General features: G+C 49.1%; 1 protein-coding gene and 1 long non-coding RNA gene across 4 annotated transcripts in view; one reads left to right on the top strand and one right to left on the bottom strand.

Moving 5' to 3' along the window:
- FRMPD3 (FERM and PDZ domain containing 3) overlaps nt 1-27,522 on the top strand; it is a 111,455-nt gene that overhangs the window by 76,184 nt on the left and 7,749 nt on the right. For all 3 annotated transcript variants that reach the window (XM_016426616.2, XM_056809549.1, XM_056809550.1), the window contains 6 exons: nt 432-568; nt 3,618-3,744; nt 4,205-4,294; nt 5,282-5,461; nt 8,783-8,927; nt 26,582-27,403. In XM_016426616.2, coding sequence (XP_016282102.2) covers nt 432-568; nt 3,618-3,744; nt 4,205-4,294; nt 5,282-5,461; nt 8,783-8,927; nt 26,582-27,403 — 1,501 coding nt within the window. The remainder of the gene's footprint in view (nt 1-431; nt 569-3,617; nt 3,745-4,204; nt 4,295-5,281; nt 5,462-8,782; nt 8,928-26,581; nt 27,404-27,522) is intronic.
- Nucleotides 22,508-27,522, bottom strand: part of LOC130456154 (uncharacterized) — a 95,880-nt gene continuing 90,865 nt past the window's right edge. Inside the window, exon 4 of the long non-coding RNA XR_008914683.1 lies at nt 22,508-22,820. This is a non-coding gene — a long non-coding RNA (uncharacterized LOC130456154). The remainder of the gene's footprint in view (nt 22,821-27,522) is intronic.

Below are 27,522 nucleotides of genomic sequence, written 5' to 3'. Positions count from 1 at the left end.
TTTCTCTTGCCTCTGACCCCGAGGTACTGAGGGCCATCAGGACAGAGGGTTGGGGATCTGTTCCCAGGGTGCAGGGAGTGCTTTGTGCATTGGGCCGCTAGGTGGCGCTGCAGTTGGCTACAGTGCTGAGCAGTCACTTGAGCTTGGAGGCAGCTCCCCAGATAAGATAAGGGTGCCTTCCTCTGGGAGCTGCATGGGTAAAAATGGAGGGGAGGGGAGCAAGATAGGCTTGCTGGAGCTGGAGCAATGGGTGCCCACATCCTAAAAGGCAACAGGAGCCTCGACTATTCTGCCTTGATTTACCAGAATGTTCAAGGCTCTCTCATTTCTTACTTCAAGTCTGGGCAAGCAGCCTTTGTGTGACGTTGGATGGGAAGGGTAGGCAGCTTGGGACGGGCCTAACTTCCAGGCCTTCTTCCCCTCTCTCCCAGAGCCGAAATGATGTTATCCGAGAACGCTTTGGAATGGACCCCAAGCCCGAGATGCTCTTAGGTCTCGCCGCCCTACACATTTTCATCACTGTCTCTGCCGCGCGGCCCAGCCAGAAGTTCTCCCTCAAGAATGTGGAGTGAGTTGGTCCACAGAGTCCTTCAGGGAGTCGCTGGGGCTTGTGGGGTTGTACGAGATAGGGCAGGGATTAGCAAAGTAGCCCTCACCAGCTGCTCAATTTGGATGGCCTCTTTTTAATATTACCTTCATTTCCCAATCTGCCCCTCACCACCCCCATCTGGAGATTTTGTAGCAGAGGAAAAAAGCACAGCAAAACAATTGATATAATGCCTGTGGCCTCACGGTCCCCACTTTTCAAAGAAGGGAGGCCGATGCCTCAGTTCCTTTGCCAGGTCTTTTCTTGGCTGTTCTCCTTAAACAATGTTTAGTTGCTACTGTTTTGCTGTCTATTTTTTCTCCATTATTTTAACCATCTCTGGTCCTGCTTCCTTCCTTTCTTTCTCATGACTTTCCATATTCATTGTTCCTTTGGGCACAGTAATATTCCATCCAGCTACCATAGGGGTCCCTTTCCCTCTCCCCTGGCACCGAGCCAGCCAGACTCCATCTCTGGGGCACCTTTCCCACCACGCGGATAAGCTGGGAGGCATCAACTGCAACCCTTTCGGTGACATGGAGAACTGCCAGGCCATCTGACCTGCTAAGGGATCCCTGGACCTTGCCATCCACCCTGCGGCTGAACTCCAATATGTGTCGTCTCCTCCAATTAGACTGTGAGCTCCTCGAGAGCAGACTGTCTTGAATTTTGTCTCTGTATCCCCAACCCTTAGCCCAGCGCTTGACACCTGAGTGTTTTTCAATAAATGCTTTTTCATTCATTCATTCATTTGTTCATTCATTCACTGCATTCATTCATTCATTCATTCATTGCATTCATGTACCCCAATTTGTTGCGCCATCCCTAAGAGGTATCATCTCTCTGAAATGGTGGCTAATGTTGGCTCCCAGCAGAGGCCCCCACGTGCATCACACCATTTGCAGTGGTCAAGCTTCCTATTGGCAGGAATGTAAGTGGAATGACTAGGTGACTTATGTGCAGGCGCCACTTGGAAATAGAGGGCTTTGCTGGCATGTCCGCCCCCTTCTTGGGGCTCGCCTACCTACAGTCAGCAGCTCTCTTCTACTCTGTCCCTTGAGCACCGGAGGTACACAGGTTTCTAATGTGGCTCTTGTCCACCAAGAGCTTCCAGTTTAGCCAAAATAGAGGTAGTGTGAGTGGGCCAGAAAGCACTTCATTAGGAGGTGAGCTTCCAGAGCTCCACCTTTGATTCACCATTGCCTCAGAAGAGGCTCATAGATACTGTAGAAAAAGCATTGGCTTGGCGGGTAACCGGGTGGCTCAGTGGATGGAAAGCCAGTCCTAGAGATGGGAGATCCTGGATTCCAATCTGGCCTCAGCCACTTCCCAGCTGGGTGACCCTGGCCAAGTCACTTGACCCCCACTGCCTAGCCCTTACTGCTCTTCTGCCTCACAGCCAATATACACACAGTATTGAGTCTAAGATGGAAGAGAGGGATTTTTAAGAATAGTATATTATTTCAGGACAGCTGAGTGGCTCAGTGGATTGAGAGCCGTTGATCCTGGGTTCAAATGTGGCCTCAGACACTTCCTAGTTCGGTGACCCTAGAGAAGTCACTTGACCCCCATTGCGTAGCCCTTACTATTCTATTCTTCTGCCTTGGAACCAATACACAGTATGGATTCTAAAATGGAAGTGAAGGCTTTAAAAAAAGAAGAAACATTGGCTTGGAAGTCAGAGAATCTGGGTTCAAATCCCACCTCTAACATCTTTGACCCACTCTGGGTCTCAGTTTCCCCACGTGTAAAATGAGGGAGTCAGTTTACTCAGCTTTCTACAACCAGGAGACCTTGAGTAAATCACTTCTTAACATCACTTTGGTTTCTCTATCTGTAAAAGTGGGCATAATCGTGAAGTGCAGACCAGTGGATAGCCTGCACGGGCGTCAGGAGACCTAGGTTTGAGGCCCTCCCGCCACACTTGGCCGTGACCCTGGGCAGTCTCGGTGTCCCAGGCGCCTCTTGAAGGTTGTAAGATCCAGATTAGGTGTTGATCTGCATTGATAAAAGCGGCTCGTCTGCTCACTTCGGATGAAATCATAGGGTAAAGGCCAGACAACAAGCCCAGCCCTCACTCAAAGCCTCCCATGAGGGATCGTGGGCAGGATTCATGGAGGAAAGATGGCTGAGTGTGTGCCCTGAGTGCCCTGCCAACACACGGCCTCAGTACTGCTATTACTAAGCGTTAAGTGGCCAGCCAACAAGTGCTCTGGGGCAGTGGTAGGAGAGGCTAGGGGGCAGGGCTCCATGCCTCATCTCCTCTGCAGCCTGGCCCTGTGAACCCTGCAGCCTTCCTGAATACTAATCTCCCCTTGCCTTCTGATTTCTCATCTCCATCCTACTTGTGGTCTCTCCCTCACCTCTCCTGGGGCTCACGTCCCACCTCTGCTCCTTTTACCTGCGTGACCTTGGTCAAGTCCCTTCCACTCCCTGGGCCTTAGTTACCACCTCTGTAAAATGGGGGTTGAACCAGATGACTTCTGGTTTCCATTTTATGTCCAGAATGCTATCTGTAACCTTCCTCGCAAGTCCCGTCCATTCCCAGGGCTTCCATTTGCTCAGCTGTCAAATGCAGGGCGACGGACGCGATGATCTGTTTCAGCTCTAGAGCAGGGGCCTTCTCTCCCCCATCTGTCTTCTCTCACTCTCTAGCCCTCTCGTTTTCTCTCATTCTTTCTCCCTGTATTGGTCTCTCTTTTGTCTCTGCTTCTGTCTCTCCCTCTGTCTGTCTCTTTCTCTCTCTGTCTTTTTCTCTGTACCTCTCTCTGTCTCTTTTTTCTCGGTCTCTGCGCCTCTCCCTCTCCCTCTCATTCTCCCTCTGTCTCCCTCACTCTCTCTTTTTCTGTCTCTCCATCTCCGCCCCCCCGCCCCGTCTCTGTCTTTCTTTTTTTAATTTAAATTAATTTATTTAGTCAGTTTAGAGCATTATTGTCTGTCTTTCTGTCTCTCGGTCTCGGTTTCTCTCTGGCTGTCTCTGTCTCTCCTGTGCTTTGTGTGTCTCATTGTTTTCCTCCTTTTCTGCTTTTAGGAAGGAGTGGGGCCTGGAACCCTTTCTTCCTCCCTCCCTCCTCCAGAGCATCAAAGAGAAAAACCTTCGGAAATCACTCTCCCAGCAACTGAAGGCACACCAAGCCCATCCCCCCAGCGGCACCAAGGTACCCAGGGCAGGCTCCTCCGCTCGGGCACCACTGACCTCTGGGCGGCCCAGGTGTGGCTTTGGAGGTGGCCTCAGGGCCGGTGCTTCCCTGGGCCCAGTTCCTTTGGCACACTCACTCCCACAGTCTCTTCTGTGGGCAGCGCCAGGAAAGTAGCCGGGCCCTCTCCCCCAGGCCAGCGGGGCAAGGAGTTGGCCTGGAGTCAGAGATCTCAGGACATGAACGACCATGTTGGTTGGGAGGGCCAGGCCTGCCTGGGACACGGGGAGCCCAAGGACCCCAGGAGGGCACTTGAAGATGGAGAGGAGGCAGAGCGGAGGGAGGGCAAGTCAAAGGGACGCCACAGACACTTGGTCCACTTCTCTGTGTGCCTCCCCTCTTGGGCCAGGCTTTGCTCGGCCGTCCTGTGTTAACTTCCTCTCTCCACGGCCCAGCAGTTATGGGGCTTGTTATTCTGTAGGGTTCCCAGATGCAGGCCAAGCTCCAATACCTTCGGATTCTGAATGAACTTCCCACCTTCACAGGCGTCCTGTTCAACACTGTGGGCCTGGTGAGTGGGACGTGGTGGGCTGGGGTGGGGGGGCTGGAGGCGGGCAGAGGCCAAGGGGCCCGCCTTGGCGAAGACCACCGGGGAGACGCAGAAGGGATTTCCCCTCCCTTGCTCCTACGGGCACCCACCCAGGGCCCGGCCATCCTGGCAAGTTCGGGCCCTGGCTAGTTCCTACCGCAATCAATGTCGCCTTGCACCCTGGGCCCGGGCACTCGCTCTGTTCTCAGAGTCCCGGTTGGAGGCCTTTTCACAAGGTGCTGCTAGGAAGCCGACAATAATCCTGTCCAGGAAGAGGGGCCAGCAGAGAGTCTCCCCCAAGGGGCTGGTCCTCGGTGTCAGCTAGGCACGGAGCCAGCAGCTGGCTCTTGTGTGACCCCCTACGCAAACTGGGCCCCCAGAGCCTTTGGAGAGGCCACCCGACCTGAGGGGCTGAGGTTGGGGGGACGAGACACATTAAGCCGTGATCAGCCATTAATACCTTCTCAGAAACAAGTTTATGAGATTAGTTCCCGGCAGGGCTCTGAGGGAATGGGATCCAGGATGGGCCAGGTAAGTTTTAATGGAGGGGGACCAATCGGAATGGGGGATGCTGCATGGGATGGGAGCCAAAGCAAGCGGAGGTGGGAGGACCTGCGGACAGGCTCGGCCCCCTTTGCTATTTGGCTCAGGGCTTAACTGGGTACCACCCCGGGGGCCCCAGCCCTGAGACCCAGGGAAGGAAGGGGCCAGGGAAATGGGCCAGCTTTGAATGGGCTGGGGGGCCGGGGGGCTGGGACTTCCTGACTAGTGCCACCCTGTGATGGGACGGCCAACGCAGCTCTCCTTCCCAGCTGCCCTCCCTCCAGTTCTGGCGCTGAGAACCACTAGGCCCGCCCCCCTCTCCTCCAACAGAGCTCCCCCCACAGCCCCTCTTCATGTCTCCCCATCTCCTCTGCCTCTTGCTGTGAATTCTCTGAATGCATGTGCTTGGGGTCACCCACCCGGCAGGACGAGAAACATTCCGCCACGACCCTCCTGGTGGGGCCCCGCCATGGAATCAGCCACGTGATTGACCTGAAGACCAACCTCACCACTGTGCTGTCAGAGTTCAGCAAAATCAGCAAGATCCAGCTGTTCCAGGAGAACCAGGGCGTGGCCCGGGTAGAGACCAGCATCTTGGATGCCAAGGTGAGAGCTCGCTGGGGAGACACTGGAGCCTTTATGAGGCCTGATGGGCGTGCCCGAGGCCCTGCGGGACTTGAGGGAGGCCTCACCAAGTCGGACCTGGAAGGGGCCTTGTGGGCGCGATAGCTGGGGTGGCCCTTCCTCTCTGCTATTGTGTCACTCAACAAGGGCCTCTCCTGTGCCAAGCTCTGTGCTGGGCACAAGGAGATTCAGAGGCAAGAGGAAAGCCCTCCCGCCCTCAAGGAGAGCGCCTCCTCCTGGGGGAGAAAAGGAACGGGAAGCCCAATCGAGAGGCATTTTCAGGGAAAGACTTCCTAGAGGAGGTGGCTGAAGTGCTTAAAGGCATGGAGGACAGCCTCTAGAAAAGGGGTGTGGAGACCAGCATCCTGGGCTACTTTGGCTAGGACTGGGAGTACGTGAAGGAGAGCCTGGAAGGTGACGTGGATGGGCATGCAAGGGCTGCAAAGTCAATGGCAGTCTGTATTTGATCCTCGAGGCCAGAGGTGGATGATGTGGTCAGGCCCAGACTGCAAGAAGAGCCCTTTGTGGGGCAGCTGGGTGGCTCAGTGGATTGAGAAACAGGCCTAGAGACGGGAGGTCCTGGGTTCATATTTGGCCTCAGACACTTCCCAGCTGGGTGACCCTGGGCAAGTCACTTGACCCCCATTGTCTAGCCTTTACCATTCTTCTGCCTTGGAGCTGCTCCTCAGCTTTGATTCTAAAACAGAAGGTGAGGGTAAAACAGGGCAATGAGAGCTAATGGTGCCAGTGCTGTTAGTGGACAGAAGGGGACGAATGCAAGAGAGTCCTGCTACAAAGGTACAATAGACGGCCCGAGGGCCTGGGCTTGAGAAGCCCCAGCTGAGTCCAGTCCAGCTTTAGTCAGCTCCGTGACCCTGGGCAAGTCACTTTCCTTCTCTGTAAATAGGAATAAGAAGAGCAGAGCAGACTGAGCACTCTCTGCTAGTTGGCATCTCATTCCCTTCCCTAATGAAGTCACTTGATTTATCCAGAAAGCTCTAATGAAAGGGCCCACATGGGCCTGTCAGGTCCAGACTGCCTGCTGCTCAGCCACAGAGCACATAGTAGGTGCTCAGCAAAGCGCAGAAACAGGGAGCCCTGCATTCTGCAAGGTGCTCCAGGCCAGCACTCTGGCCACTGCAGCGCCGCCTAGCAGACCCTAGCAGGAATGACTCCGCTTAGCCCTGATGCCCCTGCATCCCCAAAGATGCTCCCACCTGTCCCCGGTGAGATCCCTAGCAAGCACATGAAAACTGCCGATGGGCTGCATGAGCAACCCATCGGACTGGTCCATCTGTACGCACACGATAGACAGACGCCGGAGATGGGCAGCAACCAGGGAAAGAGAAGAAGCAGGATCACACTTGGGATATGGGTAACAACTTTCAGGGTTCTCCACCCCACCCCCATTCGTCTTTGAACATTAGGCCATCCTCTGCAACAAAACTAGCCATTATACAGACCTGGCCATGTGACTCCCCTCCTCTGATCGTCAATAGCTCCCTATTTCCCTAAGCTCAAATGCAAATCCTTTTTAGCTAAAGCCATAGTTCATAATGTAGCTCCTCCCTATCATTCCAGTCTCCTTCCAAGTATTTCTCTTATTCATTGTCTGTTCTAGTTAAACTTGTCATCTTCCAACTCTTCCCTAGAAAAGGCACTACAACTGCCACCTTTGGGTGCCACCATGTGTCCAGAGGGCTCTCCCTCCACTTTTCTGCCTCTTAGAATCCCTGCCTCCCTCCAAAGCACAGTCCATGCACCTTCCAGGGCCATACGATTATAGCCATACGTTATTATTTGAGTGGGCTCCTCTGGCCTTCTTATTGGCACGATCACTTCCCACTGATGAAGCCTGTGCAGCGAATGGTGGTTGTTGGAATCCCTTTTGCTTTCCTCCATTTCCCAGGTTTTCAGCCCGAATCCGCTAGCCTGCTCTGGCTGACCCAAACAGCAATTCAGCCGAACATGGGGGCAAGCGTGATAGCCTCGGACTCAGGAGATAGCATGAACTAGATCACTGGGCAAAGAGGACGAGGAGGGAGAGGAGCCAGGGATGCAGTGAATAGGAGTGAGCAAGGGGAAAGGGCCCCGAGATTGACACGGGGGCTACAAATAAAAGGCAAAAAGGAAGTCAGAAGGGGGCAGCTCGGTGGGTCAGTGTATAGAGTGCCAGGCCTGGAGACGGGAGGTCCTGGGTTCCAATCTGGCCTCAGATACTTCCTGGCTGTGTGACCCTGGGCAAGTCACTTAAGCCCCATGACCTGGCCCTTATAGTCCTTCTGCCTTGGAACCAAGACACAAGGTATAAGAAAGAAAGAAAGAAAGAAAGAAAGAAAGAAAGAAAGAAAGAAAGAAAGAAAGAAAGAGAGAGAGAGAGAGAGAGAGAGAGAGAGAGAGAGAGAAAGAGAGAGAGAGAGAGAGAGAGAGGGAGGGAGGGAGGAAGGGAGGGAAGGAGGGGGGGAGAGAGAGAGAGAGAGAGAGAAAGAGAGAGAGAGGGAGGGAGGGAGAGAGAGAAAGAGAAAGAAAGAAAGAAAGAAAGAAAGAAGGAAAGAAAGAAAGAAAGAAAGAAAGAAAGAAAGAAAGAAAGAAAGAAAGAAAGAAAGAAAGAAAGAAAGAAAGAAAGAAAGAAAGAAAGAAAGAAAGAAAGAAAGAAAGAAAGAAAGAAAGAAAGAAAGAAAGAAAGAAAGAAAGAGAAAGAAAGGCAGTCCCTGGCCTCAAGGAGCCTACATTCTTTTTTATTTAAACCCTCACCTTCTGTCTTGGAATCAATACTGTGCATTGGCTCCAAGGCAGAAGAGCGGTAAGGGCTAGGCAATGAGAGGTTAAGTGACTTGCCCAGGGTCATACAGTCTGGGGTCAAATTGGAACCCAGGACCTCCCGTCTCTAGGCCTGGCTCTCAGATCCACTGAGCTACTCAGCTGCCCCCAAGGAACTTACATTCTAATGGGGGGGGGGACTATGTAAAAGAGGGAGCTGAAAAGCAGAAGGGTAGTACACCTGGGAATGAAGGTTCCCAGCCAAGGAACTTGGTTCTGAGTTCCAGAAAGTCAGCTCTTTCCCTAAATAAGATTAGAGATAACGGCCCTTTTTGGTCACAGGGCACTGGCTAAGAAAGGTAGGAATACTGGATTTCCAGTCAGAGCATATAGGCTCAAATACCACCTCTAGTTTGGGGCAAGTCACTTTAACTCTCTGGTTTTCACATCTGTAAAATGGGCCCACTCTGGCTCTCCCCACACAACACATTCTTTTGGTCTCTGAAACGCTTTCTTCTTAGCCTTCTGCTATCTTCTTCCCAGCCTCTGGTACTGTTGATGGAATGGCCGGAAGCCACCAACTTTGCCTGCCTGATTGCGGGGTACTGCCGCCTCCTGTTGGACTCCAGGAAAATGATGTTCTCCAAGACTCCCAGCCAGGCTCCATCCCTTCCAATGAACAAGGCAGGTAGGGCTCAGCCTCCGTTTTATGTGTGCCATGGCACGGGTTCAATGACCTGGGGGGCCCATGGCTGTCTTGACTTCTTTCGGTTTCCCACCTGTCAGGCAGTCAGGCTGCCCTGCTCTGCCCAGACGTAGCATTGCTGCTGAATGAAGCGGGCTCTCGGCCCCTTTGGCCATCACTCTCTAGGCTTTCTTGGGCATAATGATCTCTGTGATACCTATTTGGGAGTCTTTACGTAATCTGAAAGCTTACATGGGGAAATGGAAACAGGCCTGGACTAGGAGTCAGTTTCCTCAGCTGGAAAATGGGCACACTGATGAGTAACTTACCCGACTCACCTTGTGGTTTCTTTGTGAATTGTGAAGGGCTACAGATTTCTGTATAATTGCTACATGATGTGGGGGGAAGGAGGGGTGGTTTCTGGGGACACCACCTTCTCGAGAGACACCCCAAAACCTGCCCATGAACGAGTTTGCTTCTTTGCAGGTGCCTCTCCTCTAAACTGGCTGTCCTATCCGTTGAGCCCTGGCCATGCGCACAACAGCCTGGGCAGAACCTCAGGCTGAAAGACATGGTCCTGCCCAGGAAAGGGCTTCTAACATTAACAGCAATATCAAGAGAACAAATATTCATGGCAAGACAGGGATGTACAACCATCCCCATCACCCTAGTAATTATCCTCGTGACCCACCATTCAAAGAAAAGTTCACACATATAATCCATGCCTTCAAAAAGCTTACCTTTGAAGATAAACACTTAGATGAGCAATTCATATTGGTAGACTCGATTGGGGGGCAGCATATAGCAGTGCTCCAAACCGGGAATCCACAGAGTTTGGGGCTGTGGAAAGATAGGCACATCCATACATTATTGGTGGAGCTGCGATTTGATCCAACCCTTTGGGAAAAGAATGTAGAATCCTGGCCCAAGAGTCACCTGACCCAGTGTTGCCACTATTAGCATATGTTCCCAAAGATGTAAAAAACAAAAGGAAATACCAAAATATTCCAAGCAGAATTGAGTAATTGAGGAAACAAACAGCTGAGCAAACTGCTGTGGGAATATAATGGGACACTATTATGTAGTAAGGCATGCAGAGACCCCTGCAGAGCCAGGGAGCACTAGCCTGAAGCTCTAGCTCTACCACTATGTGGCTCTGGATAAGGTGCCTCAGGGCTTGGGCCTCTAAATGTCAGAAGGCCGCCACCAGGAGTTTCCTCCACCAATTAAGTCACCATCTACATCCAAACTAGAAATGGCAGATTGGGGGAATGTATGAACAATGGTGAGAACTCTGTGAACCGAATGCAGAGTGAAGTGAGGAAATAATATCCAGTGACTCCAACAAGGTCAACATGCCGAACGTTAGAGGGTCATTGTAATAACCCACCTTGATCCCGGAGCACAGAGAATGAGCCTCCCCTCCCTCTTCCCCCAGAAAGCGGAGGGATTTCAGGGCCACATGGCCACCAATCATCAGAGTTTGCATTGGGCATTCATCGAATTGGTGGTTTCTTTGTTCCAATAGAAGGTTCAATTCCAGGGACTAGCTGAGGTTTGGGGGTGAGGGCCGGGGATAACATTCAGAACTGACTATGAGATTACAACTCTAAGATCATCTTTCCAAAGTACAATGAAACCAGCAAGGGTTCAGCCGGATACGTCCAAGTAGCCCATGCCACGAGCCCGCTTCAGAGCGGTGGGCACTTGCACCGCCCCCACCCCACCCCAGTTTCTTTAGGATCTGCACTCAGACCAGTAGAACGCTCTCAGGCTGACAAAGCCACCTTCTTCTGATTTTCCTCTGCCCTGGAGGTGCCCCATGTGTGGGCACAACGTTAAAAATCCCTGGTTGCTAGGGAGTAGTTCAGAGCATGTCGTCCTTAGCCATTTTGCTTCTCTGGTTCCAAGCCCAAAAGTCTCTTTATGTTCAGATATTTCTTGTCTTCTCCCTTTGAGGGAGGCACATGGGTCAGGGATGCCCCTGATGGTGCTGGCAACTGACAGTCCAGGTGGTTCCCGGTGTCAGCAGGGGGCAGCCTCCCAACGCTTTTCTAGCAAAAGCTGAGCATCTTCTAAGTGGCTTCTGTGAGTCGTTCCGTTGGTATAACCCATGCCTCGTTCATACGGTGAGTTCCTTGTGTTTGGATATTCTCGAGCTCACTGGAGAATAGCCAACGCCCAATGGCTTTGGATCTCCCCATGAGGCTGCCAGCTTGGCGCTTCTTTGAGGCCCTCTACTGAGGCTGCCGTGTGCCCTTTTTGCCTAATGCTCGTGACTTTCCTAGGAAATAGCGAGCTTTCATTGATGAAACCCAGACGTAGTTTCAAGTGGTCACCTGTTGGCACAGTAGTCTCCGAAGGAGGCCACCCTGAGTCCGATGTCTGCCCAAGATATTTACTAGCTGGGTGACTTTAGCAAAGTTGTTTATCCTCTTTCAACCTTGTTTTCTCCTCTGTAAAACTGGGCTAATGAGAGCACCTACCTCACAGGGTTGTTGTGAGGACCCGATGAGGAATGATGTGTGAAGTGTCATGTAAATCCTAAAGTTTGGTCTACTTGCTACTAGCTATTACTCCCTCGGCAGCCCTCCCTCTACAGAGACCTTGGGCCCTGCAGAGGCTATGGAAATGCGTGCCTTTCTTCAATGTCTTATGCCTGGAATCCACTTGTCATTTGAGATACACTGTTCAACATAGCAGGACCCTCAACATCCTCAGTCTCTGCCATCACTTCCACATGAGCTCCTAATGAGTCCAGGCAGAACGGACACAAGAAAAGATGTTGGCAAGGTGTGGCTAAAGTTTCTTCGGGGTATAGGCCTGTGGGTGTCAGCCCCACTCCCATTTCCCAATGCTATTTTTATGGGCTCGCAGTTCCTAATAAACATGCCTGGTTCTCCTCCTGAGCGTGCGCAGCACATATTAGACAGAAACCCATCTAGTCCCCATTGATAGTCACTTGACAACCCTACTACACACCAAGCACTGTACTATGTGCTTATAGCCCAATTCAGTTCTACTTCTCTGGCTTCCCTCTCGGGATGCTTGTCCCCCAACTCCCACCCCACCCCCACCTTTTCCCCTCTGAGAGACACCACTCTGCCCTCTGTTGAATTGCTCATCAACTGGAATTTGTGCAATTCAGAGTAACCTCTCATTTTGCCTCTGTAGTTTTTCATGAGGAGCTATCTTTTAACCCATCAGGAATAATTCTTCTTGTCTCTGGCTACCTCTCTATCCACTTCCCTCTCCTCAAAGAAATTAATTGTCCTTAAAGTTCATCATGTCCAACCCACATTCCTCTCTGCTCAAGCATGCCCATGCACCCTCCCCTCCTAGATCCTTGGTATGCATACCTGTTGGAGTTGGTCTGTCTTCCTGCTGTCTGTACGCAGTTCCCAAAGTAGCTAATGGGCTCAGGTGATAACCCAAATCCTGCCTTACAAGCTGTGTGACACTGAGCAAATCGTTTACAATTTTTGTGCCTCAGTTTCCTCATCTCTAAAATGAGGCCATTGGACTCAACAGCCTGTAAGGCAAGTTTTGGCATCCTTTTAGTGTCATAGACCCCTTTGACAGTCTGGCGAATCCCAAGAAGCCTTTATCAGAAGAGTTTTTAAAATTCACGACTGAAAGAAATACTTGATGTGGTGAAAACGTAGATGCTTTTTCTTTTCCTTTCTGAGTTCATAGACTCTGAAATCTATACATAGACCTCTTGGGCTGGCACTACGGGCCTTTCCAACTCATAATCTAGACTCTTATGTTGTTGATGCTGGATTTGCACTTGGGAAGACCAAGGATTTCAAATCCCATCTCTGACACCAACTCTGTGACTCTACAGAAATCACTTAAAGATCCTGGGGCCTCAGTTTCCTCTTCTGTAAAATGAGGGATTGGTGAGGCAGCTGGGTGGCTCAATGGAAAAGAGCCAGATCTGAAGACAGAGGTCCTGGGTTCAAATCCAGTCTCAGACACTTCTTAGACGGATGACCCCCATTGCCCAGCCCTTGCCACCCCTCTACCTTAGAACGAATGTGGTTAATGCTAATTGGGTCTTACCAAAAGAATTGATTGATGACTCAAACGGACTCCATTTTGAGAAAACAAGCTTAATTATAAAAATATAATAACAGAGTAGCTAGTAGAGTAAATAATTAAGATAAGGCAAGGAGCTAAGATGTGAGTAAAGGTAGAGACAGAGAGAGTTGTGGGTGTGTGAGAGAGAGAGGGGGAGAGAGACAGGGACACAGAGAGATAGAGACTGAGACAGAGACAAACAGAGAGACAGAGACAGAGAGACAGAGACAGACAGAGACAGAGACAGACAGAGAGAGAGAGAGAGGCAGAGAGAGAGGAAGAGAGACAGAGGGACCCAGAGAGATAGAGACTGAGACAGAGACAAACAGAGAGACAGAGAGAGACAGAGAGACAGAGACAGACAGAGACAGAGACAGACAGAGAGAGAGAGAGAGAGAGAGGCAGAGAGAGAGAGAAAGGGAGAGAGACAGAGGGACACAGAGAGATAGAGACTGAGACAGAGACAAACAGAGAGACAGAGAGAGAGAGAGAGAGAGAGAGACAGACAGAGATAGAGACAGACAGAGAGAGAGAGAGACAGAGACAGAGAGAGAGAGAAAGGGAGAGAGACAGAGAGAGAGAGAGAGAGAGAGAGAGAGAGAGACAAACAGAGAGACAGAGACAGACAGAGACAGAGACAGACAGAGAGAGAGAGAGAGAGAGGCAGAGAGAGAGAGAAAGGGAGAGAGACAGAGGGACACAGAGAGATAGAGACTGAGACAGAGACAAACAGAGAGACAGAGAGAGAGAGAGAGACAGAGACAGACAGAGATAGAGACAGACAGAGAGAGAGAGACAGAGACAGAGAGAGAGAGAAAGGGAGACAGAGAGAGAGAGAGAGAGAGAGAGACAAACAGAGAGACAGAGACAGACAGAGACAGACAGACAGAGAGAGAGACAGAGAGAGAGAGAGAGAGAGAGAGAGAGAGAGAGAGAGAGAGAGAGAGAGAGAGAAGAGGAAGGAAAGGGCGGCGGGAGGGGAGGGGTTCTCAGCAATTCTTTCTATCTAGATTAGTTTCTAAGGAGGGAGGGTCATTTGTTTGGGCAGTTGTTCCTGTGTGTCTCCAGGGACCTGATGTCACTTTACCCATGGTTCACTCTGTTTGCCTACTGGGAAGGGGAGCAAAGCACAATGTAAACGAGCTGCTAATGAATGTGAAAGACCCCAGGACGACTTGAGGTCACTTTTGCTCTTTTCTCCAAGAAAAGCAAGTGCACGTGGAGAGTGAGCATTGTGGGTGACTTGGGTGACCCTTTCTTGCTGTCCAGATGCCCCGTCCAAGGACTTAGCTCAGGTCTAAAGATGGACATGAAAAGTTCTCCCGTCGCCGTGAATCTTGTACGAGGCAGCCATATTGGAACCAGCAAGTGAATGTTTCTATGTTCTTCTGACCGAGTGTAGCTACTTGGCAGGGTTTCTGGGCCGTTGCAGCCCATAGCAGAGCCAATGCAAAGTGTTGATTCTAAGATGGAAGGGTTGGACTCAATGACCCCGGAGGCCCCTTCCAGCTCCCGTCTACTGTCCTTTTGGCTACCAGTCTCTAGAGCAGCCTTTTCACCCACCGCTCCAATTCCCAGGAGGGCTTCTCTCCCTCCTACCACAAGTATTGGTCAATCAGACACAGACGTACTGTACAAGCTCCACACTCCTAAAATTGGTACTCAGTAGTTTCTGGACACATATGAGCTCAAATAGGAGCTCCGGAGGCTTTTCGTTGGCTTCCTCCATTTTCCATGGTCAGTCTTTTACCATTGCTGTGTTACTGTAGTCTAGTAATATGCCCTAACCAGGACCCAAAGGCTCTACCCCAAAGGGTTAAGATTCCCCTGAGAAGTATCTTGCTTTCTCTTGATAGGTCTCTTATATGTCCACCAGTAGGCCTACAGTCTTGTCTCCTTCCCAAGTTGGCATCACCCATGCATGTGCCATTCCCTCTCTGAGCCCATGCTTTGTGACCTCTCCAGCCCAACCTCTTCCCTTTTGGCTACCTGCTCATCCTCGGGGGGAAGGAGGGGTAAAGGAGGGAAGGCAAGTCACGGATCCGCAGACACTTTTAATCTCTCTGAGGAAACTCTTGAGCACTCTAGGCAATCCCTTTTCCGTATCTTCCTCCCAAGAGTCTAGAGAGACCACTAAAATGAACAGTCCTAGCTAGCTAATGGAGGCCAGTTTTCCAATGGTGGCACAACAATGGCTGTTACTTTAGCCTAATCTCAAGTGCCATCTAGCATTACAATCCAACACTGTTTAACAACAGCACGCTGCCATAGTAAAAAACTTTAAACTTCATTTGCACTTTATACACTATTGTATTAAAAAGCATAGTGCAGCTGGGTGGCTCAGTGGATGGAGAACCAGGCTCAGAGATGGGAGGTCCTGGGTTCCAATGTGGCCTCAGACCCTTCCCAGCTGTGTGACCCTAGGCAAGTCACTTGATCCCCATTGAGCCCTTACTGCTCTTCTGCCTTGGAACTAATACACTATATTGATTCTAAGACAGAAGGTAAGGGGTTAAAAAAAGCATAGTGAAATGTCAGTTGGTCTGTTTAGTAAGTGTACCATTGAGCAACAACAAACACTTGGACCTGTCAGAAAAAAATACAGAAAAAATCTTTAGGGGGACCAGCAACACCCCATGAAATAGCCTCAGTCAGATCTAATACTCGCACAGGTGATGGGGTGGAGAGAGAACTTACCTTAGAGTTAGTAAGACCTGGCCAGATGACCCTGGGTCATTCACTTCCCTGCTCAGTGCCCCAGGCAGTGTAGACTAGAAGTTGTACAACAGGGGCTGGCTTAAACTGGTAGACAGTTTCCTCACTAGAAGTTCCCTACACTAATGAAATTAGAAGACTAATTAAAAAACACTGATACAGAATTTTCCCAAGTTTCCAAATAAAATTCATCCAGGATAAAGCCCCTGTAAGCGTAGCATTCTTTAGGACTTATGGACAAATTCGTGTTTCCTTGTGCTTTTCCACCTACTTGGGGCCTGGATTCAAGATACTCTATATTAGTTCAGTCCAAACGAATGAATGACGGAATGTGCAAAGTACTGAGATAACATGAGAAAAGTAAGAACCTTTGTTTAAGTCCCCCCTTTGGACCTAGCCCTTACCAAATCGCCATTAATCAGATCAGGGGAAACAAGGGAATATGGAGACTCATCAAAATATATTTGAATACACTGCTGCTTCTCTTTCTAATATTTAATTTTATTTAGTTACTTGTTTTAGAACATTATTCCTTGGTTACAAGAATCACATTATTTCCCTCCCTTCCCTCCCCCCACCCTTCCCATAGCTGACCCACAATTCCACTGGGTATTACATGTGTATTTGATCAGAACCTCTTTCCATGTTGTTGGTGTTTGCATTAGGATGTTTATTCAGAGTCTACATCCCCAGCCATATCCCCTCGACCCATGTGATCAAGCAGGTGTTTTTCTTCTGGGTTTCTGCTCCCACGGTTCTTCCTCTGGATGTGGATAGTGTGCTTCTCTTTCTAGTCCAGAATGGGGTTCAATGCTTCTCTCCCCTCCTGGACACTCAGTCCGCAATCTGATCTCTCCCTGTTCTTCATGCCATTTCCTTTCCTCTCTCAAGGGGATACTAAACGGTCCCTCCTCCCTCAGTGGGTCTCAAGACAGCTAGCAGCAGGCTTTGGGGCCTGCATTCCTGTGATGCTCCCTTTGTCTGCTCTGTATGCTGGCCCCATATACTGCTTTGATATCCCTGGCTTGGCAGGATGGGTAAACCCTGAGCCCTCTCAGCCCACCACTTCCCAGGCTGCTTCAGCACTTTGCGGATGTGTGAGAGAGTTTACTTTGCTCCCCACACTGGATGCCCAGCAGAGCAAGCTGGCTAGGAAAGTCCCAGTTACTTTGCCCTTCCCCATGGCTTCTTCTCAAGGTTCTTTTCCAAACTCTTGTCACTACATGTTTACCCAGTCCTTCTTGCCCTGCCCCATCCATCCCCAGTCACTAAGCATCCTGAGAAGCAAGCCAGCCACGACTAGATGAAAGGCCCCAGACCCTCCTTCCGCACTCCCCCACCACGCGCCTTCCAACAAAGTCTGAGACCCTGCAAGCTGCCTCAATTCCTAGCTGCTAGTTTTAGGTCTCTTCTCTTCCAGTTTCCTAAGGATTGTCTTTGGATTTGCCAATCTTGGGATCATTCCTGAGGAATAAGGCAAGAAGCAGTGATTTCCTAGTTGGACAGCTGGCCTTGCATTCAGGGCTCAGCCCCCAGGTGCACACACACTGTACTCGTTTGGGGAGCCTGGGTAAGGCACGTAGCCTCTGAGTGCCCCCAGGTGACTCTAGGGCAGAAGTTGGAGAGAAGGTACAGATCTGGTACAGGGAGTTCTTGACGTGGATGAACTCACTGGTCTGATCCTTCTCCAAACCCCAAAGCCAAGTAATGTTCGAAGGGAAGGCACCATGAGTACACGAAGTCAAAATTCCTTCTCCTCTTCGGCCCTCTTTAAAAGAAGGTGCTAATACTCAAAAACACCCAATTCCATCCCCCCGCCAAGGCCCCGCAGAATGGAGAGGCCTCCAAGTCCCAGCCAGAAATACAGAGAAACAAAACGCTAGTGATTGGTTTGCTTCAAAAGCCAGGCAATCCCCAATGCTAGGCAGGAAGCCGGAATGGCATCGGGTGCTATTTGCAGACTTTCATCTAGCCAGCCTCGAAGACACAAAAACCCAAAGCAAAACAAATATGGCGGTCCCTTTCCTCAAGAACTTGGATTCTACCAGGAGGATCTTTCAGTCTTTGTTCTTCCCGGCTCCATTTCAAAAAACCACCCCATTTCCCACACTCGAAGCTCACCATCTAGGGCTGGGGCAACGGCAACAGGGGAGCCAGAAGGCACGTAGACATCTCCCTGTCTGGGCCTCCTTTGCCGATTCCATGTAGAAAGTTTGGGCAGGAGCTTTTTGGCACTGAAAGCAAGTCTAGCAAAGAGCTCCGAGAAGCGTTGGATTGTTGGCCCCAGAGACGAGCTAATCCAATGCATCTACTTTGAGGACCAAAGAAGTTTGAGTCTCCTCCTGGTCACACAGCTAGCTGGGGCAAAACCAGGGCTGGGGTCAGTGGCCTTCCCACTCATTTAAATACAATTCCAGCAAAATGGTGTACGGTTAGCCCTGCAGAGCTCCTTGACCGAAGGGTTTCCTCTTCACATGGAAAACCCAACGTTGCCAAAACCGGTGCTCAGAACCGACATTCACCTCTCGCTTTACAATACCCATTACGGAGGTGCCAAGCCACTCTATCAACATTCCCCTTATTAACTACAGTTGCTCTAGTCCCTTCCATCTCAGAGCTGATTCGGGGTCAGCTAGTCCATTCCCCTGTTGGAGGCATAAACAGCTCATTTGCTTATAGAATGTGATATGCCCCAAGAGGATGGATCCTGGCACTTCAGGTCACCGCTATAGTGCTGGCAAGGACCTCACGTGAAAAAGGAGGAAACTGAGACCCATGGGGGCTAAGCTACTCAGCAAAGTCATGCAGAGAGTTTGCATCAGGGATGGGATTTGAACCCACCTCTTCTGACTAGAGGATCACTGCTCCTTCTACTGTACCACACTATCTCCCGGACGAAAGCCGCCACTCAAAGGAAAGACACTTCCAATGTTTGGAACCTTCTTTTGGCTAGTTAGATGGAAACTTAATGGAGGCGACTGAAAAAGTATAATCTGATTTTTACCCAAATTCAATTGATGCACAAACCCCAAAGAGATCATCTATTACACAGGAAAATGGAACAAACTCGGATTAGTGGTAGTCATCCCTCTCACCTCTCTTACCGTTCAAAGTAGCGTATATAAAAAAGGACTGAATTGTGCATGCTCTTGAGTGAGTGAACGCAGGAGAATACATAGCTATTAAAGGCATAAATGTAAATCATTGACATTCTCTATGAGGAATGATTGGCTGTGGGAACTTTTTGTTTAATCAGTACTTGCTGTTGAGTCATTTTAGTCAGCAGATCTTTGGGATCCTGTTTGGGGGTTTTCTTGGCACAAATACTGGAATGGCTTGCATTTCCTCCTCCAGTTCATTTTACAGAGGAAGAAACTGAGGCAAACAGGGTGAAGTGACTTGCCCAGAGTCACACAGCTAGAAGTGCCTGAGACCAGATTTGAACTCAGGAAGATGAATCTTCCTGATGCCAAACCCAGCACTCTATCCACTGCAATGCCACCTAGTGGTCCTTAATCAGTCCTCCTCTGATACTTGCTTGTGGTGTGCTGATATTCCTAGAAGGTTCTGCATCAGAATGCAATCTCTGCTTTCACAATTTCTCACTCACCAGCACAGTTTCCAGATTATAGGCTGGATCTGTCTCTTGGGGCCCTAACATAGATGCTAAGTTGGAAAGACTCATCTCACTAGGATGGCTACTTGGAGAGATGAGTTCTTTGGCTCTCTCTATTAATGGAGACTTGTTGGATAGCTCACTATCACTCGTCCCCCATATTTAAACTCTTGCCAAGGCTCGCCAATTTCAGCTTTGTGCCATCTCTTGAATGCTCCCCTTCTCTCCTCTGAAAAGGCTGCAGTAGCTGCTGGAGGGTCTCAACCCCAATCCATTCTCCAGCCACCAGAGTACTTGATTTTCCTAAAGTTCAGGTCTGATCATGTTACTCCCATAATAAGCTCCAATGGCTCCCTATTGCCTTCAAGAGCAAACACAAAATGCTTTGTTGGGCATTCAGAGCCCCTGATCACCTAACCTCCTCCTCTCTTTCCAGTCTTCTCACACCTTACTGCCTGCCCTTCACCTACTCTCTGATCGAATGGCACTGCCTCCCTCCTGGCTGTTCTACAAACAGAACCCTAACCCTTCCCTCAGCTCCTGGCATTTTCTGTCTGGCCTCCATGTCTGGCATGTTGTTCCTCGTCTGCTCTATTTATCACCTTGCTTTCTTTTAAGTCCTAACTAAAATCGCATCTTTTCTAGGAAGCATTTCCCAACCCGTCTTCATTCCAGCACTTCCTCTCTGACCATCGTTTACTATTCCTCTCCTCTCGAGGTTGCTTTGTATATATTTGCCTACATGCTGTCTCTCCCGTTCAACTGTAGGCTCTTTTGAGGGCAAGGACTGTTTCTGAGCTCTTTTGTAATCTCAGCGTTTAGCACTGAGTCTGGTGTAGAGTCGGTGCTTAATAAATGTCTATTGAATTTCATTGGCCCTGGCAAACCAAGAAACCGAAAAGAATGCAAACTAGCCTTGCCCCAGTTCCGCTTCTGCAGGGACGGTGGCCGAGGTTACTTAGAACCACACCGTTTTTAGGCAAGTCTACCAAGATTAACTTAGCCGTCGTTGGTCCTAACTTGAGACCCCTGTCCAGTGACCGAGGAGCGGGGCATACCGACTAGAGGAAAGAATTCACGCGAGAATTTACACTCTCACAGCAAACAACATTGACGGACAGAAGTGGCAGTGATGCAGCAGAAGCAAAGAGAAAGAGCTGGTCTGATCCTGCGTCCAAAGGCTATGAGAAACATTGTCATGGAACACTGAGTTGTTCCATATTGCAAGTATTTCCCAAAAGACCTCTGAAAATAATTGCTCTGGGGGTAGCTGGGTGTCTCGGTGGATTGAGAGCCAGGCCTAGAGACAGGAGGTCAAATCTGATCTCAGACCCTCCCTAGTTGTGTGACCCTGGGCAAGTCACTTGACCCCCATTGCCTAGTCTTTACTGCTCTTCTGCCTTAGAACCAATACACAGTATTATTGATTCTAAGACGAAAGGTAAGGGTTTAAAAAAAAGAAAGAAAATAATTGCATCTGACATGCCAATATTGGTGGTAGAAGTCTAGGAAGTAGCAAAATTAAGTCAATCTATACTCTGGTATATCTATACCCTGCTTCTGGCAAATATTGACTAAATGACCCTGGACAGGTCACTTCACTACCCAGGATCCTAAGCAACCCTTATGACTAAAAGTGGCAGAGAGGGTGCCAACTCCCATTGGTTGAAGGAGTCTTCTCATCTAGTAGTTCCTTGTACCAGTGAAATCACAGATTTAGCTCTTATCCCTATTTCTATACCTTGGTACTCAGTAACTACATAGACTGGGCTTAGGGGATGCTGGGGGTGGGTGGGAAACCGATCTGAAGATAGAATTCAGAAGGAAGGAAGGCAGGAGAGCAGCATGTACACCACACAGAAGCCTTAGACCTATGTAGCCCGAGTAATTTCTTTGAGAAAAGAACCGAGGGTTATGGGACCTAACAAATACCAAATCACCCCCCAAAAGAAAGTGAGGATGGTTTCACAGATCAGAAGTGACTCATTATGGATGTAAGAGTCATTCCTGGAGCAGCAATCTACGGAAAGAGCAAAGGTCAAAATCCATACGAAACTGGGCCAAAGAATAAACCTGGGGGAAAGATCCAGAATTGTTCTGACTGGATTTGAGATTTCCCAAGAGAACCAGGAAGCACAAACTTAGTCGAAAGTAAAAGTAGTGTTAGCTGGTGGAAGATGCTTTAAAGCTGAGAACCATCAGTTAAAAGTGACAATAATTGTACCGAAAGGGCTACTGAATGAGAAAGACAGTAACAAGTCAGTGTTCACAACAGATCCTTGATTCTGGGGGCTCTGGATTCTGGAATCTGCAGTTGCCATTCTCCAGTTGTCTATGTCACACATGTTGCTACACAGGCCAAGACTGGAGGAGAGCCCGAGGTTGAGGGGCTGCCTCCCAGGCATGCCATTTCAGGTCTCTCCTGCAAGCACAAGGTAATGTTAGAGAACATAAGACAAATGCTGTATATTTGAATGGACAGTGGTTGTAAAAATTAGGGCATAACTGACTTACTATGAAGCCTTTTTCTGTATGTACTAGCCTAACATGTTGGCAAAGAGCCTCATGCCACTTTCTTGGTGAAGATCTTGAGATTATTAATCCATTTTAAGCATATCATTAAAACAACTACAAGCTGACCTAAATAAACAACTCAATGCCAAAAATGAGAAATGGATGAAGGAACAGACAGCAACACTTACTTAGTACATTACATTCCTAAGCTGAACCCAAATTACCATAAGAATGACATTAAAAGAGCCTAGAAATGACCTCAGCCAACAAATAATGAGGACAACACTGGTTTAGATTACAAATTCATTTGTAAAATCTTACAGAGAAGGATGGTGGAAGATTATAAATAGTAACTGGTGGTGTGCTGGTAAATGTTTAACCCCCCGCTTGCTGAGGAAAAAAAATGTACACTTGATCAACTTTCAACTTTAATCTGCATTCTTAACATTTTCCTTCATCACTTTCTTAAGTCTAGACAACCAACAAAACAATAAATCCAATCCTTACTTGTCATTTTTACTCATTTCTGAGATGTAAATGTTCATACGGAAAATTTAACAATTGGCTGGAGAGCCAGCATGAGCTTGGTTCCAGCTACTCCTGGCATTATCACTTCATAAAACAGTGAGATGCAGTGAAGGGAAAACCAGTTTAAAGAAAGTTTGGCGAGAGATCCAACTAAGCAAAGTCATCTTGAAAGTATATGAGGATGAAGATAACAGGACAATAAAGATAGGAAAGAGGAAAAGATCTGCAAAGATTTTTATAACACTTTTCAGCATCAAAGACAGTGCAACCTCCACATTAGGACTCTAACCTCACAGTCCTGGCTGTGCTGCTCGAGGAAATGACAATGGCTCTGAACACTGATGCTAAAAGCAGCTGGATGAAATCAAGCATAAACCAAGGTGTTCCGTGCTGGAGATGACACAATTTTGAGGATTTGGAAGAATCAGTTCTCAAGGTATCTGAAAAATAGGAAAGTACCAAAGGTGTATGTGAGGGGTGGGGAGGGGCAGGCAGCTGAGCTCTTTTCCATAACTCCTGACCTCTATGTACACTTCTCCATTTCATATATCGGAATAATTTCTACTACCCGACAAAGGAAGAGAACAGGTAGGTTTTCACAGATGAGGAGAAATGGGCCACAACAGGCCATGTCTTTAGAATCATACCAAAGCAGGGTAGAAAACATGATCACCTGCTGTGTTCATTATTTATGGACCATGACAAAGCATTTGACTTCCTAGGGCCAAACATCACCGCAAGGCACTTCCTGTGTGTACATCGAAATTGCATAAGATTCCTTGAAAGCTGTAACAAAACCCAGAGTCGCATCCCCACCCCAATTCTTCTCTGTTGTCATGGAGGAGGTCTTGGGCAGAGTCCAAGTAAATAAGGGATTCCCTATGGGTGTTGAGGCCCTGAAGTTGCTCCTGTTTGGGGATGGCATTGGGCTGACTCTACCAGGCCCTGGAACGCTGCATGTGACCCATAATCGTTCAAGAGAATTTAGCCTAAGTGCCCAAACAAGGAAAACCAAGTATATGAAGGATGCTCCGTGTCCAGGCTGGGTATGCCGTTGAATCGGCTGCCTGTGGAGCTTGTCCACTGGTACGTAAAGCCTGCACCAAAAGTGCCAATGGACAAGGAGTTGGACCCAGAACTGGACAGGAAGGAGGCTGGAATGAATTGCTTTGGGGAAACAGCGCAGCGCTCTGAATGACCCCCAACTTCTCCCCAAAACAAAGGTCTATCCTTTTTAGTACTGATATTTGGGGGAGATCCTGTGGCTGGGAGTCATCGGGTGACATAGTCTCCAAGGACCTAAATCTAAGAATAACCCAAAAGGCAAAGGAGAGCAGGTCAGACCCATTACAAACAAGGGCCTACCCAAAAGAGATAGGCTAGCCACATAGAGCCAATGAGAGAGCAGTCTAGGTGCGCCACTGGGACACGCTGGCAAAAGTTCTAGAAGACAGCCCTTAGCATGGCGGGTGGAGATCTAGTGATTAAGCTACGGGAGGACATAGATGAGAATCCCACAGGACAGGCATGGAGGAGCTGTAATCCGAATTGTTGGAAGGAATACCCTCACCAATGAGATCCCAGATCCCCTGAGGTTAGAGATTGTGGGCGGGTGGGGGAGCAAATCCTTCACGTTTTCTCCATTTGCAAACCAGCACGCTTCATAAAGTGTTAGAACTGGAGGGGACCTTCGAGTTCATCTGGCACAAATGCATTTCTCTCTTGGGAAGTCTGGGAAGATTTCCTGGTGGAGATGCGATTCAGGTGATTGCTGAAACAAAGGCGGGGTTCAAAGTGTGGGGTGAGGTAGAGAAAGAACTAGCCTAGAAAGAGGTTTCCAGGTGTGCTGCAGCATGGTGGATTGGTAGGACTTGGAGGCAGGAAAATTCAGACTCAAATCCCACCTCGGACACTTACTAGCTGTATGATCTTGGACAAGTCACTTGAGCTCTCACCAATCCTCTTTCTTTATCTATAAAATGAGAGTGCTGACTTAAAGATCCCTTCCAACTCTAACCCTATGAGCCAATAAAGTGAATTGTGAGGAGATGGACACAGGGCATCCCTTCTACAAAGGGCCCTCTCGCTGTCTTGGCTAGAGAGCTTGGAAACTTTCTATTGCCATCATCCCTAGGGTATGGCAAATTTGACCAACCCCCTGGGGCCTGCACTTTAGGAGGCCCTGGTTGCTTCAGATAGCCAAAGCTGTCCAGTGAGTCAGGGGAAGAGTACCGAAAGAGAGAAAGAGCTGAGACTCATCCATGTCAATGAGTCACCACACCCACTACAAAAACCATGATTGTGACCACCAACCAACAACAAACATGGGAGAGGAGAGGGGCTGAGGGATCCCCTAGCAGGAAAATTCGGCCTCTTCCACTTCACTGCTAATCCTCAGGCCATCCTTTAGGGACATCTCTCCCCACCCCACCCACCCCAGTGGCTTCATCTTTCCCTTCTCATCTTTCTTTCATTTTGAGCAGATTTTACCTGTATTAAAATGTCGGCAAAGGGAGGGAACAGCAGCTATGATCCGATCCGATCGGCCCTACCTACAGGCCTACCTCCCCCCTTTCTCTCTGCAAGGCCCTTCCTTATACACACATAGACAACAGCCCTACTTTGTGTCATGAGCTTCCTCAGTTTCCCACCTCCATTCCTCTAAATTTCTCAGCCTTGAAGGATGAGATGTGCTTGCTCCTTGCCAAGGGTAAGCCCGTTATCTATGCCCTTATTAATAGTAATGGCTCATGTTAAGGAAAATACATAAAACACAAATGATAACTCCTATTTCTAGAACATTTTTAACACAGCACGTTCTTCCCGATACTAGCTATATGTAAGCATTCCTCATTTTACAGACAAGGAAACTGAGATTCTAGTTACTTGTCCATAGCCACATAGCTAGTATAGATTAAGAACTGGGATTTGAGCCTACATCCCCTGAGTCCAGAATTCTTACCAGTTCACTAGCCTACTTCTCTCGGAAAAGCCTGTGGTCGTTACCTCTTGCTGATTTCATCATCAGAAGCGCCATTATCACTTTTTCACATCGGATATTGGGTACACGGTCCAGATATGGCTTCTTCATGACTGCTAACAAGAATAACAACTTGCTATAAAAAACTATTGGCAGAGCTGTTCCATCCCTCATCTCTTTGTTAGCCTCTTTTAGATCCATCTGCAAAAACTCTCGAATTTAGCTGGCTTAGCTGGGTCTCATGTTTGTTGCTCCTAAATCTTGTTTCCTCCTCGATTGCATTGGGCTAACTTCTGGACATAGTGTTTGACATTCGAGCTTGCATTCTAACCTTTGGCTGCTTAGAAAAAAAGATTACATGCTGATCAAGGTGGGGTCTGGGGGCTTAAGGTTTCATTGCAATAACTGTTTAGTGTCAGTTAAAATTTCTGTGTAAATTCTAAGTCATAAGTCAATGCCTTCACCTTTTTTTCCATTTCTCATTTTTCCAAAGTAAACGGCTTGCTTATAGATTCATAAAGTGTTAGAGTTGGCGGGGACCTTAGAGGTGACCTACTACAGCACCTCTCTTTTTTTAAGATGAGGAAACTGAGGGCCAGAGTGATTAATTGGCTTGCCCAAGGCCACATGGTTGGTTAGTGGAGCGATTTGGAGCTATCCTAATCTCTATAGTAACTTCTCATGTTTATCCTTCTCATTTGGTATCAATTTTGACACTTGGACCCAAGTGCAAATCTCACCAATTAGGATTTGTTCCTTGGAGCTCCTTGATTTCTTTGAAAGTACCAATTTTTCTGGGGTGAGGGGTACCATTACACACTGTTGATGGGAAAGCTTTGCTCCTGACTATAGGGACCCTAAGCCACATAAGAGCAATGGTTCTATGGTAGGGCTAAGGAAGGGGAGTGAAACAGAACTTTGCATACTTTACAAGTTCCCTAGGTATATCCATGTAGAAGAGTTCAGTTGTGCCTGCCTTTTCCTCATTTCAAGAGGCGACAGGCATAGCGACAGTTCCTACAGATGACCACCACCCAGGATTCCTGAACTGACACAGCCCATTCGCTTCAGTCAGTGGGCCCTCTTCTTTGGCACTCTTAACAACCTGTAGATGGATGGCTCAGAGCAAGGTGCTGGTGATGCTAAGGGGACATAGAACAGCCTTGCTCGGCAGCAATCCTGGGTGCTTGGTCTGACCCTTCCATTCTTTTTCTGGTTTAGATTACATGCAAAATGCCCACCACCCTGTCTCTGGGGGCCACCTGGGGAAGAAGGAGAGTAGTTTTGTGGGCAGCATGGTCTCCAGCCCTGGGAAGCCGTGCTCACAGGGCCCCCCAACTGCCAACTCAGAGCTTGTCAGTTTCTGCTACCTCCACATGCGGGAGCAGAGGAAGGAGAGGGAGAGCCAGACAGACATCAATGAGAATCTAATCTTCTTTGAGGAGACCAGACCCAGGACCAAGTCCGATCCAACATCCAAAAGCTCTGGCCAGGGTTATAGTGAGGCTGCCAACGACTACGACACCACCAGGCCGGTCCAGGTGCCCTGTACCAGCAGAGCCCGGGCCTATACCATAGATAATACCCTTGGGGCTGAGGCCCTGAATTTCTACTGCGACTCCTGCAAAGCAAAGCTCAAGAACCAGCTGGGCTCCCGGAAGAACAGGAGGCCTGGGACCTCCTGTGACAATATGGTGGATCTCATGTCCCTCCCTCCCCCTGGGAGTGAGGAAGAAGAAGAGGAGGAAGATGAGAGCACTGCCCTGCTGCCCGCCATTGCCGCCCCACCCCCTGGTTTCCGGGACAACAGTTCCGATGAAGATGATCCCAAACGCCGAGTGGCCCAAAGCCAGGAGCAAGGTCGGCCCTTGTGTGGAATCTTATACGATGAGATCCCGGTGACTCTGATTGACAGCGTGCAGACCCGGACCGTCCGAGACCATGCACAGGAGCTAGACGATGCCCTGGTATCCACCCTGCAAGCTCTGGAAGCTCTCGCAGCAGCAGAGGACTGTCCGCATCCCCCACCCCCACAGACAGCAGGTAATAAACTGCCCCTCTCTCCCTCTCTCCCCCCTCTCTCTAGCCTTCTCTTCCTTCTCTCTAGGCTCCTTGGATTAAGTCTAACTAGAGAGGCTCCCCAGCTGGGCATTTGTGTGCGA

This window comes from Monodelphis domestica, chromosome X (assembly GCF_027887165.1).
Source record: "Monodelphis domestica isolate mMonDom1 chromosome X, mMonDom1.pri, whole genome shotgun sequence".
In the NCBI taxonomy this organism is placed as follows: domain Eukaryota; kingdom Metazoa; phylum Chordata; class Mammalia; order Didelphimorphia; family Didelphidae; genus Monodelphis; species Monodelphis domestica.
This window is presented reverse-complemented; position numbering and strand designations above follow the sequence as displayed.